The 12,523-nt window shown below is 55.9% G+C and overlaps 5 protein-coding genes across 5 annotated transcripts; 3 read left to right on the top strand and 2 right to left on the bottom strand.

Moving 5' to 3' along the window:
- Positions 1-149: 149 nt before the first annotated feature.
- Positions 150-2,191, bottom strand: DICSQDRAFT_131356 (uncharacterized protein). The gene is made up of 5 exons (XM_007360454.1): positions 1,798-2,191; positions 1,397-1,741; positions 1,106-1,331; positions 560-1,049; positions 150-504 (listed from the first exon to the last, which is right to left on the bottom strand). Exons 1-5 carry the CDS (start codon positions 1,981-1,983, stop codon positions 447-449), a joined length of 1,305 nt encoding a protein of 434 aa, XP_007360516.1. The 5' UTR covers positions 1,984-2,191; the 3' UTR covers positions 150-446.
- A 2,137-nt stretch (positions 2,192-4,328) lies between these two features.
- Positions 4,329-5,592, top strand: DICSQDRAFT_48045 (uncharacterized protein; the record flags this gene model as incomplete). Its single annotated transcript, XM_007359877.1, has 5 exons — positions 4,329-4,412; positions 4,476-4,524; positions 4,582-5,334; positions 5,393-5,509; positions 5,561-5,592. The coding sequence occupies 5 exons, from the start codon at positions 4,329-4,331 to the stop codon at positions 5,590-5,592; spliced, it is 1,035 nt and encodes a 344-aa protein (XP_007359939.1).
- A 661-nt stretch (positions 5,593-6,253) lies between these two features.
- Positions 6,254-8,383, bottom strand: DICSQDRAFT_142653 (uncharacterized protein; the record flags this gene model as incomplete). The annotated part of the gene is made up of 4 exons (XM_007360453.1): positions 6,254-7,798; positions 7,850-8,003; positions 8,062-8,137; positions 8,194-8,383. 4 exons carry the CDS (start codon positions 8,381-8,383, stop codon positions 6,254-6,256), a joined length of 1,965 nt encoding a protein of 654 aa, XP_007360515.1.
- A 745-nt stretch (positions 8,384-9,128) lies between these two features.
- On the top strand, positions 9,129-11,035 carry DICSQDRAFT_164915 (uncharacterized protein; the record flags this gene model as incomplete). The annotated part of the gene is made up of 7 exons (XM_007360452.1): positions 9,129-9,168; positions 9,219-9,282; positions 9,408-9,761; positions 9,838-9,857; positions 9,912-10,019; positions 10,071-10,124; positions 10,188-11,035. The coding sequence occupies 7 exons, from the start codon at positions 9,129-9,131 to the stop codon at positions 11,033-11,035; spliced, it is 1,488 nt and encodes a 495-aa protein (XP_007360514.1).
- A 524-nt stretch (positions 11,036-11,559) lies between these two features.
- Positions 11,560-12,083, top strand: DICSQDRAFT_164914 (uncharacterized protein; the record flags this gene model as incomplete). The annotated part of the gene is made up of 2 exons (XM_007360451.1): positions 11,560-11,950; positions 12,013-12,083. 2 exons carry the CDS (start codon positions 11,560-11,562, stop codon positions 12,081-12,083), a joined length of 462 nt encoding a protein of 153 aa, XP_007360513.1.
- Between the last annotated feature and the right edge of the window lie 440 nt (positions 12,084-12,523).

Raw genomic sequence — 12,523 nt, 5'->3', positions numbered from 1 at the left:
ACCGCTCGATCGTCGTTCCCTTCGCATCTTATCTTATCTATGCGCATATAGTTTGTCCGCCATCTAATCTTCTCCCTTAGATTCTGCCGCAGTTAAGTACGAGGTTCCCACTTTTCAGCTTGTTGCAACACACAGGTAAGAAGTATGTGGGTAGATTTCGTCGTGTTACTTCGTGTTACGATACGTATAATTTTGGTACAGTACATTATGGACAAGTGGTGCATGCTACTCTGAGATGTTGTTGACAAGTTCAGCTACAAAGGAGTGGAGGGTACTCTATTACGAGGTTGAACGAGAGCAAGGCGCAAGGCAAACTGCGCTAATAACAAAGGATAAATATGCGTATTGATTCTGCCGATGATGAGCCGATGCGATGAGCCGACGTGAAATTTCTACCACTGGTTGACCGAAGATTCTGATGAAGGATGATCAGGGTTTTCACAGAACTACGACGCTTTGAGAGAAGTCGCAGTCCGGACGTCGTCGCTGCCGGTTCCGTGACGTCTGCCCAAGGGGATGTCAGACTAGGTTACCGAGCAAGAAAAGCAAGGATGTATACCTTCTGTGGTGGCCGAACTTTAACTTGGAGAGTATCTCCCTATCTTGTCGAGCCCCTTCCACGGACCTCCCTCGCTCGTTGGATTGGTGATGCGACGGGAGATGTGGCATATGCCAGGACCACCTCTGTCGTCTCTGGCGGTGCTCCGCCTCCGCGGCGGGCTGCCTGGCGGTGGACCGCGCAGGCGGCGAAGGAGGAGGGGTAGGTTTCGGCGGCTTCTCCGACTCTTCACGAGTGGGAGAAGAGGAAGATGATGCGAGGGCAGCGTTCGGATCAATAGTGGAGGACTCTACGACATTCTCGATAAGCTGTGGATACTCTCCATGGCGTTCCTTGACGACTTCCTGGAGGTACGTCCCAGCCTCGGGAGACATGGGGGTCGGAAAGAAGTAGGGAGCCTGGTAAGGGTCGGTGCGTCGCGCAGGCCGCGAGGTGGTGCTGGTTCTGGGCACTGGCATGGACTGGGCCCTGACAAGACAACGCTCACGTACTACGCGAAAGTGAGTTCGCCGCATATAAACCACTGCCGACACATTTGAGACTTACAATAGCTGTGGCGTTCCTTGAGCTTCTGCAATACTTGGCGACCAGGAAGAGGCGAGTGCTCCTCGGGGACAGATGACTCAGCCGAAAGCTCGGATGACTGGTTGGAAGATATGTCGCTGAATGCGCGCGTCTGCTTGAGAGGTGGCAACGTTGTGGTGATCTCTACGTTTCTGGTAGTGTCGGGAGACGTCCGTAGAGGGCTTGCCACAGGGGCAGCATCAGGCGACTTATAGGACGACGAACGTTGTCAGTACACCAACACTATGGCGCGGCTCGCGGCTCCATACTCACAGTTTGGCAGATTGGCCTCCGCAATCGTGGCTTCCGAGATGTGACCCGCTGCTCCGACTCCTTCTTGGAGCCCGGCGCCTCTCTGGCCGAAGAGGGGCTTTGGGGCGTGGTGGGAGATGGTTCACGTCTGCTCGCGTGGCGGCCACGAGATAGGTCCCGATACTGCATACCACTACTGAATGGCTTCGACGGGGTGCGGTGGGCGCGCGATGTGCGAGGAGAAGGTACACCAGAGTCGCGCTCACGGGAGGGGGGAGTTGATTCCGCTGTGGCGGATGCGTCATCCGGGCTAATTTTTCGCGGACTCCGGCCACTTGTGCCCTCCTTCACATGAGCAAGGACACTCTAATATCTCGTCAATACGCTGCAATATTCTGGATGCGATCTGAACGGGGGCGTACGAGAATAAACCCAGCAATCGCAAGCACCGCACTGGCAATGCCAATCAAAACCAGCCTAGCCCCCGCCTCAATGAGGTCGAACATTAACGCAAGGGGGCACTTCGCGATCTTCCAGTCTTGTGAGCAGTGTGCTGCAAGTACGAATATGTGCCGTGTCGCAACCGTGGTGTTCGCAGGGCAATTCATGGTAGGCGCATATCCATGCGCAAAATCGCGAGACTCGAATGTCGCCCGAGAGTAGAAACTTCTGAAGTGAAGAAGTTGACGGCTAGAAGCGGTAGCCGATGCCAGTAACGCTCGTGATATTGGCAGAGGAGTATGAAGGCAAGAAGCTTCGCTCAGGCTACGAGGCAACGCAGGCCGCCCGGCTTATATTACAAGGCTGTGAGAGGGGTATCCGGAACGTACGGATTCGGATCGAGTCGCCTGGTGGTTGCGCGTTCGCGGCTCGCAAGTATCATATGTATGCGGCGACCATAGCTGGACGCCATGCAAGCGAGGGTGACATACGCACCCGCGCGGCCGTGCCGAGGTGATCAAGGTATCGTAAGCGTGCGCGCTGACGCATCAGCCTCCGTGTCAGCAGTAATGTTGGTGGCAGGATCGCAGCTATGCTGAATGCGTAGAGAGCCTCGTATCCGATCGGACGTGAATGAACTCACCTGGATCAGCGGATAAGTAGTGGAATGTCCACGGCACAATCATGTACATTCTAAGATATGACGAGGGTAAGTAGGTAGCTGCCAACTCAAGGGACGAAGCCTAATGAGTCTCGACATCACAGACCCGTGAGAGTTGGGAGGTCTCGGTCGTAGAGGCGACGGACGCTCCGAGCCGGAAGTAGCGATCCCGCGGGGTCATGGTGATGACGTGACGCCCGTCCCAACATCCGGCCCCTGCGGTTTCAGGCAACTCCTGTATTACAGAGTTGGTGGCGGCCCGTTTTGTCATACGCAGTGTGGCTAACAGGGCTGTTCGATTCTTCCAGCTTCACAAGGCCTTGTTCCCCTCCAGCAAAGGTTTGAGCAGCCCTCACGGAACATCGCGCCTGTTCCTAAACAAGGGTCTCTCAGAGCTCTTGCAAGGGTCTGCCTGAGGGCTCAGGTAACACCTGTCGCACTTGACCCACCTTGCTGACATAGTACACGGTAACATGATTCGTTTAAATTTGTTCTGGGACCAGAGCACAATGTGGGGCATCACTCCTGTCACGCTTTGGCGGGGAAAAGTGCGACATCTGCATAGGCTCGATGAGGGGAGCCCAATTGACAAAACGCCGACCGTAACTTTGTTGCGGGGTGCCCTTGCTACAAAGATACGGTTTTCGATTTTCTGTTTGCGGGGAGGGGACCGAGCCTACTATACAGACCTCCGTTGTCACCCTTTGGCGCAGGGCACGTGCGATAGCATTGTGTTCTGGGGCAATCTTACCGAACTCGGAGACGGTCAGTGGACATTTCCATTCGAGCTCGACTCTTGGTACCGCCGGCTCCGACAGCTACATTGCCTCTAACCCTGAAAGTCCTGCAGACATATTACTGAGGCTCTCCCTCTTGTTGCTGACTACAAATCATACCTTGGGATAGGTCGAGAAGGACTTTTCATGCTCCCCAGCCACGTTAATCGTCAACGTCAGCCTCGGTCCCTTCCAGAGGCCTTCCATCACGTCGCCATTATCAATAGCAAAGAAATCATCAAATTCATAAATGATACGAGGTATGTGTTCACGGTGGCGCTTCCATCGCTGCCTACTGGCATATACTTGGTCTCGTGCCCACCCGTCTAGACTGGTCGCGGCCGTAATCGCAGGCAAGAAAAGAGGCGGATGTGTACGAGCCAATGCATGCTATGCATTGGGGGTGTACACAAAATATGCTAGAAGCGCGAACTCAATGAAAAGGAAAATATACCAGACTTTAGGGTCCGAATATAGAGAAACAGAGGAACCGGAGTGCCGGGAAGGTCATGGGTAACAGACACACACTGTGGACTTACTGCGGAGTGCAATGAGGCAGCAAGAAGCGATGAATGTTGGGACAGTTGGCAGCGACTCGTGCGGTGCGCACAGGAAAGCCGCCCGTGGAAATTGTCGTGCCCCGCCAATGCAGCCACACGGAGTGGGAGAGTGTGCACACAGCAGGATACGGGAACGAGAATAAGCTCGTCGTCACCTGGACGTAAGCGTAGGGAAGGACGGGGTTCACAGAACAACGGACATGAGCAGTAGTGCAGCGCTGCCAGGGAAACAAGCGGTGGACAGAACAGCTCGGGCTGTGCGGACAATATGCATGGGTGCGGCGATGGCGGAGACAGACGAGAGGCGGCACCAACAAGGACAGGACGAGAGGGACGCGTGGGAAAGCGCGCAGGTGGACGATCGTCATGTTTGGACAGGCCTCGGCGACGGTCGTTGAACTCGCTCTCAGCTGCGCATACCCTTCTCCACCTCCCTGCTCTGGACGAGCCCCTCCCTCCCCTCTTCCTCGTCTCTCCTTCTCTGTAATTCCTTCGCTTTCATCTCTTGCATGAAAATGCCGCCGCGCGGGAGCGAGGGCTACGATTTTACGCCAATACTAACCCACTACCTCTTCCTCTTCACGACCATCCTTGCCGTGGTATGTCATAGCCTCCATACACCCATCATGGGTCATCTCCTAACACGTTATTCCCTGATCTAGATAGGATGGTTTGTCGCATTCATCGGCCAGGCAGTGGCCACTGCACAACGTGAGTATTCGACGTAACCTTCCTCGCGAACTCCCTATCAACGCACTTCGCTCGTAGACGGAAACGGTACAGTTGGCGTACTATGGTTCGCCATCTTCGTCCAGCTCTTCCTCATCCTCGGCGTCCTACACACCCTCGCGACTGATTCCATCGCCATGCACCGATTCCAAATTGCCACTTTCGGCTCGATCGCCATCGTCTTCGCCGTCATCGGCGTACAGGAGGGCATCTTCTCTGGCTTCGCGTCCCTCGACGCCATGTCTGCTGGCTGGCTCATCCTGGCCATGGTCGACATCCTCTGGGTGCTCTACTTCACGTCCGAGGAGGACTCGCTCATGTTCCACGTCTTCAACTCCCTCGGCACGGGCGGCCTCACTCCTCCCTCGCGCCGCCGCCGCGGCACCCGCTCCGCGTCCATGATGAACATGGGTGGCGGCAACGGCTACACGGCGGGCTACGCGACCGGCGGCATCGGCGGCCCCATGTACGACACCAAGATCGCGGGCAGTATGACTGGGCCCATTGGCAACACCGGTAGCTTCCGGGCGCCGAGCGTGGAGGGCGGCGCGCCGCGTAGTCTGGGCGGGGCGGGCAGCGTAAACAACTTGGGCTCTGGTACGGGTCCGGGCTCGATAGGAGGTGGGGAGGGAAGCGTCGGGCCTGCTTCGCCCCTGATGGGCAGCGGCGCTGCGGGCATCGGGGCGGGCGGAGGACCTGGCGCTGCTCCGACTACCCCGGGAACGGCAGGTCCGGACACGAGCGACGTGGGAGCAGAAACGCACCAGTACCGCGCAAAGGCGCTCTATAACTGTAGGTCGTTCGTGCTGCCATGGCATGCAGTCTCACGCTTAATATATGGCTTTCCCAGACACCGCGTCGCCCGACGACCCCAACGAGATCTCGTTCTCGAAAGGCGAGATCCTCGAGATCCTCGACAAGAACGGGAAGTGGTGGCAAGCGAGAAAAGCGGACGGGTCGGTCGGAAGTGAGTACGATGTGCTATGCTGAAAAACTTCCTACTGACGCATCATCCTAGTCGCACCGTCGAATTACCTACAGATCGTCTGAGGCCACCGTGCGATTGCTTTCCACTTGCCTTCAGCGTAATCTTATGAGCAGTGATGTTACATTCTCCTCGTCTTGCCGGTCTAGCGCCTTTTCTTCCAGTACGTATCATGTGGATATACTCTCAATGTTCCCCTTGTCGCGCACTGCCACTGTTCTCATAGCTCTATTTACCAGTATGCTTGCGTTTGAGTTGCTCATCGAACTATGTCCTGTCATGTCCTTCGGACTACATCCAAGGAAACCATCCCCAGCTCTCCGTCGCGCGAGATCGACTAGGAGCTCGCTACGTGCTACCTCTCTACTGTACCTTTGCAATATAACGATATACCTCCCTAAGCTCGTCTGGAGCCTTCACGTCAAGCCATCCTGCCTCACGCATCTGTTTCTGATATGGCAGATAGATTGAGATATGTGTGGCTTTGTGCTAGCTATACTGGTGCTACAGTGTATGGGTCCTGCGATCGACGTACATGTACATGCGATGTGCTATGAAAACCGAGACAAGGAAGCAAACGAAGAAGTATTAAACACGATCACCTCATGAACGGACTCGAGCCGCCTCGAAATCCGATGTCCCACAAAGCCTGTCCCACAGCCCAGCGGCCTCTACTAGCCATCCTCTCGCATCTCGATCTGTCGAAGCTCACAGCGTTTGGCACCATCATCGCGCGCGACGCCCGCCGCCACCACCGAGGATGACCATCCTGTTGTTCCGCTTCTTCCCCCCTCCCTTCGCGCTGCGCTGCTCCAGCTCGTGGAAGGCCATATCCAACTCCCATTCGTCCTCTGCGCCCCCGCGGTTGTTCCGCACCGCCGCAGGACGCGGCGCCTGCTGCGCTCGCCCCTGGGCTGCGGTCGCAGCCGAAGCGAAACTGCGCGCACCCCACGCGCCCGCCGGCTGTGGTGGGGAGGAGGAAGCATCCTCTTCCGGCTCGCCCCCTGGGGCGTCTGTGGCGGCGGCGGCAGCAGCAGCAAAGTCAGGGTCCTCGCGCACGATATCGAGCGGGACCGACACGGGGGCGGGGGGTGCATAGCCGAACTCGTGCCAAGTCTGCGCGAGCTTCTCCTTCTCGCGCTCCTCTGCCCGCGCCCGGGCCTTGTCGTCGCGCTTGCCCTTCTCCTTGCGCCTCGCGCGGCGGGTCCTGAGTGCGTTCTCAAAGGGTCGCAAACCGTCCGCGCCGACAACGAGGGAGAGGTCCGCCTCGATGAAGGTGACGTCGGCGCCCTCGGGGAGATGGCCGAGGTACTTACAGCGCTTGCGGAGGTCGTCGTTGACGGTGCTCTCCGTGTAGGACTCTACGCGGACGGTGATCTCGTCCGGAAAGGCCGGGTAGCTGTGGAAATGTGAGAAGAGTATCTTGATGTCGAGCGGGTGGAGGAAGATGGGCAGGCCGTTCGCAGCCTGATAGTAGTAATACGTCGAAGTGGACGGCGGTGGAGGATTCAGATTCCGGCGTTGTCGCTGATTGCGGCCCGTGGGTGTGGGCGCCGATTCTCTGGAAGGCTGCGGTGCGACGTAGCCAGGACCTTGCGCCGCCAGGAACGCTTCTGGAACCTCCTCGGGAGGGAGCGACGGGGCTTCTGCTTTACGATGACGAGTGAGGTTGGATCGATCCTCAAACTGCCGAGCGACATGGCGGGCCGTCTCGATAGCTTCACGGAGATGAGGCGTCTCCAAAGCCGAAGCCTTCTCGATTTGGTGTCGGACCTTTGCGTCAGCTGCGTCTATAAACACAGCACCGAGTTCATCACCCATGCCCCACAGTAACCGCCGCTCGGTAGCAAGATCGTCTAGATCCTTCGACAGGTCTTGGATCAGCTCGGATGGTGTTGCCAACATGAACTTGGCAAAAGCAAGAACATCAGGTAGGAAGTGGAACGGTGCCTGATGCGGCGGCATGAGATCGGAGGGCCAGGTGGTTGAGCGAGGTAAAGCGAGGGTGGTGATTTGTGGTCGTTGAATGAGGCGCATCCGAAGGGTAGCTCCGGAGCGTGGCGCGGCGAATTGGTCACGGTCCAGTGAAGTCGACGACGATGATCCCTCGATATGGCTGTCGTCGACATCTTCAGCGGCAGGGACCTCGTCTAGCCACTTTACGGCTTTGAGTTGCCGTTCGTTTACTGAGTCGAAACAGATGGGGCATCTAACCCACTTCAGCTGCTCAGATGTGCTGAGTAGGTGAAGCATACAGGGGTAACAGAACACCTGTGCACAGAGTCAATGCAGATCCTGAAATAAACATTCGAGAAGACCTACATGACCGCATTTGGTCATCCTGGGTGCGGTGGGAGGCGAAAGGCAGATAGGACATGTGAGAATGTCATCGTCATGAGCGGACTGCCTCTCGGGATGCAATACGGAGTGCCCTCTAGGAATGATGACTTGGAGAATATCATGCCACTGAAAGTAGCTAAGCTATGGGCGTCGGTACTCTGACATATCCACGATAACGTCGAAGGCGGACTCACATGTCTGGATCCGCAAAATGCACTGTGTAATCCCCAGTGGGATTCATCAGGAACCGATATTGAGCATTCACAAAGCCTGCGGGGCGTCAGGCGGGTTGCCTATGGACAGTAAACCTGAGCTATGGTACTCACGTTCCTTATTCCATACCCCATACTGGTTACCAATCTTTCTCGCTCTGCGGGGTATGCTTTGATTATGATGCGATTGTCTAGGCGGGAGACTAAAGTTGAGAAGATGATTAAGAGACTGTGCAGGAGCCTTGGAAGAACGCTTGTTCTGGTTGGGGGCGGTGGAGTGGGTCATGGTCGCAGGGGTGAGCATGGTGAGACTGAGACAAGACAACTAAGTCCTCCCGGTCGTTTAGATATGAAAAGTTACAATAAGAGGCCAAGCGACAAGGGGTGAGTGCAGCGATTGTGCAGAGCAGATGGGCTTCCCTGGGAGGAGAGGGAAGCGTTTGAAGGTGTGAGCGCGATAGCTCGGTCACCCATGACTCTGTATCCCTACAGCGCACGTGCTTCGCTCCCGAACCGGCTACAGTCGACACCCTCTTAACCCATAGCCCTCGGGATAGGCCCAAATATATGGGTTTTGAGGGGTTATGGGCTACCAGAACTTTAGCGCCTTCTAAGCGCCCTGATAAGTCCCAGTTAGCGAGCGCTGAACAGGCGTCTACTGACCCTTCGAGGGAGCGCTATGGGATTTCGAACGCACTAACCTACCCACAACGTGGTTGAAGCATGGATGGATGCTGGGAGGACACTAGGAAGCATGTATCGAGTACTTTGTGGGTTATTGATGGGCGGAATCTCAATGTGACCACTATTACCGTATGGGTTTTGAGCCCTAGAAGGCTATGGGTTATGGGGTACTGGAGACCTATGGGTTATGGGGTCGAATTCCCCCTATCCCGACTTGGGAAAGCCAAAATCCTATGGGTTCTTAGAGTTTATGGGTTACCAGGGGTATGGGTTAGGAGGGTGTCGACTTGCACATGGGCGCCAATGCTCGACAAGCTCTTCCGCCACCTTCCAGCTGGATACTGTTACTCTCGCGCTTTCTCATCATGGCCAAGGGAAAGTCCGCAAATCCCATGGACGCATACAGTGAGCTTATACAGGCTTGAATGCTCTGCACGTCACTTACAATTTACTAGGGAAGGCGCAGAGGAAGAAGGAACTCAAGAAGGCAAGGCCCCGTTCCGAACGCAGACCAATTTCGTGCACTCATCCCTCCACATTGTAGTAGAACAAGGCGGAGCGTGCGAAGGCGCGAGACTTCTCCCTTGTGAAGAAGGACACGCGAGGTCAGTAGTCAACCACTTCGTCCTCATATCACTTCCAAGTAAAGCGGCACCGTCAGACATCGAGGATGAGATAGCAAAACTCGAATCGGCCTCTGAGCTTCCCGTGTCTGAAAGGACCCGTCTTGCGGACCTCAAGGCCGAGCTGGAGAAGATCAATAAGAAGAAGGAAGAATATGTCCAGGAACACCCTGAGCATCGCAAGCTGGTCTTCAAGTCGCGTAGGCCCGCAGAGTCTCGGGACGAGAAGAAGGAAGAAAGTACTACTCCAAAGAAGAGGAATGTATTCAAGAAGAATGGACTTCCTCGGCATCCGGAGAGGAGTATCTATTACGACCCAATCATGAACCCGTATGGTGTCCCACCGCCAGGCATGCCTTACGTTGAACGGGGCAAGTAGTCGCAGTAGCGTCACTGTCGCTGCCTTTGCTCATCCACCGTGTATAGCCCTTTTGCCGCACGAGGTAGACAGCGAGGCTGAGCCAGAGTCCGGTAAGCACCGAGTACGATGATTCTAAGGATATGTCTCACCACCATGTATTGAAGATGATGAGATCGTCATGCCAGAGGGACCACCTCCAGCAGAGGAAGATAGCGACGAAGATATTCCTATGCCGGACGGCCCTCCACCTCCCAAGCCTGGCGAGCAACAAGGTAACTCAGTGCTCTCTGAAGCTGTAGGATGCGCGTTGACTACAAGGACAGCTTCGCCGCTATCAATAGGTCCGGTCCCGGTCATGTCACCTTCTCCGCCAGCTGGTGCGCCTATACCTCCATTGGCTCCGTCGGCTCCGATACCTTTGCTACCTCCGTTACCTCCAGGGTTACCGCCCACATCTACTGGTGTTCCTGTCATACCTCCTCCGCCTCCTAGTATGCCGTTTATGTCCCCCAACCCCGGCATCACAATGCCTCCTCCGCCTCCGCCTCCACTACCTGGTTTTCCTAACGTGGTTTCGCCGCCGCCACCGCCACCTGGGTTCCTCACCATGGCTTCCTCGCCCCCGCCCCCGCCACCAGGGTTCCCTGTCATGGCGGGAACCATACCTGGAGTCCCTCCGCCTCCTACTGGTTTCCCGCCTTTCTCCCCTTCCCACTTCCAACCACCCCTCCCTCCACCTCCCCCGGGATTTTATCCTCGTAAAGGCAATGCAGGCGCCATACAAGACCCACTGTCGTCAATACCACATCAGACCTTCCAAGCGCACCGTGCCGCGAAGGGAGCTGGGCAAACGACCCTTCCGCGCAACCCGTCCCTTCCCCAGAAACCGGTTTCTGGTGGCGTGCGTTTATCCACAGCAGGCTCTCCGCCAGCGCCAGCTGCGTCGGCCGTCATATCGGCCGAGCCGGAGCTCCGCGATTTCAAGAAGGAAAGCACCGCGTTCGTTCCGGCCGCACTGAAACGAAAGCGCGTTGGTACAGGAAGCAAGGTCAATGCGGCGCCCACCGTCGGTCTGGCGGAAGACCACGATGGTGATGCGGGACCCGCTCCTGTAGCGAGACCAGATCTACTCAGCACGCTCCAGGACAAATTCGGTCCGCCGCCACCCAAGAAAGCCAAGGGAGAAGTGGAAGGGACGAAGACGTCTGCTGTGAAGCCGAAGGATGACTATGACAAGTTCTTGGAGGAAATGGGCGATGTCCTTGGTCCGTCGAAGGCCACGAGCTGATGTATCAAGTGCACGTCATGATGCTTGCCGTGCGTCGGAGACGGTGGTGCACAAGAGCGTTTCCTTTCCTAATCAGGTCGCTCGCAATTTGGACGGCGGCGGCAAATTTGACCGTATTTTCCTGTAAAGGTCCGATAGAAGGAAGTTGATGAGAAGCCATTGCACGACGCATCTGACATCTCTGCATATGTCAATTTCTTACATAGCGGATATGTCGTGTATGCGTCGTGATGGGAAGACGCGTACCCTGTTCCAGTTCACCTGTCTACGATGTCCGCCCCATGTCAAGTATGCTCTAAGCCGAGCACGAGCCAGTGTTCTACATGCAAGTTTGCTCGCTATTGTTCCCGCGAACACAGCGTTTCCGTACGTGGGTTCAGGTTGAGATGCAGAGGGTAAACAACTGAGGCACTCCCGATCGATGCCAATGAAGGACTGGAAGAGGCACAAGCGAGAGTGTCCCACTAGTACTCTAGCCGCGGGACTCGACAGCCAAATTGGCTATCAAGGCAGCAGTGTTCCCCATGGAAGGCAGCGAGCCCCGCATCACCGACATTCCCTACAAGCTTCTCGAGGACGAGCACTATCCCGCACATCAGCTAGACCTCACGCCTGTGCTGGGAGGAGCTACCCCGGGCAGAACGCGCATTGAGATCGCTGGCTTCGACGTCCGACCTTCCTTGGGCCATCGACTCATTCTGATTTACAACGACAATTTCCTCACGGAAAAGCGTCCTGTGAACATGTGCATTCAGGCCATCCACAAAGGGAGAGGATACAAATGGTGTGACAATCTGCTTGCTGTAAGGAATGCGAACAAGAGGGAGAGGGCTTGGCAGTACCAAGACATCACCCCCGCAGATGTGGAAGCGGTCAAGAGATATTCCGAGCAGGGAGGTTACGGCCACGCTGCCTGTGAGTAGTGTTACGGTCTTTTCGGCCAGAAAGATGAATGGGTTCTGATCTCGCATTTTCAGTGGAGTATGCAGACGCAGTAGAGGAATCGAACTGGCTGAGGGATAAGGGATTCCAAACAATGCAAGTTTGAATGTGCGGGTCTGGACATAGGATCAGAGTCTGTGTGGGTGCTAGTCGAAGACAGTTACAGAGATGTCATACAGTCATGTTGAACAGGCGCTGGTTTACACAGCTTGCCTAACACAGCCGTCACAAGATATGGAACGGCACAGCCGGTTACTGCAATAACCGAGGCTGTACTACTCATGTGGTACACACACAGCTTCGCTGTGTACGCACTGCTTCTCTGTGCGACTGTGCATCCTGGGAATGTACTGTATAGTACTACGTAGCCACAGATGTACAGTAGTATATATAGGGGACCTCTGTACCCCCAATCTACAGTTCAGTTCACTCGAACATCTCCTCTCATCGCTCTAACAAGCCTCTTACAACCAACATCCCTTCTAGGTGAGTTGCAGGCTATCCGCTGTCGTTGCCACCCGTGGGAGAGGCCTTCGCCCCCGGGTT

Source organism: Dichomitus squalens (genome assembly GCF_000275845.1).
Source record: "Dichomitus squalens LYAD-421 SS1 unplaced genomic scaffold DICSQscaffold_1, whole genome shotgun sequence".
In the NCBI taxonomy this organism is placed as follows: domain Eukaryota; kingdom Fungi; phylum Basidiomycota; class Agaricomycetes; order Polyporales; family Polyporaceae; genus Dichomitus; species Dichomitus squalens.
The sequence above is the reverse complement of the archived record's forward strand: the minus strand, read 5'-3'. Positions and strand labels throughout refer to the sequence as shown.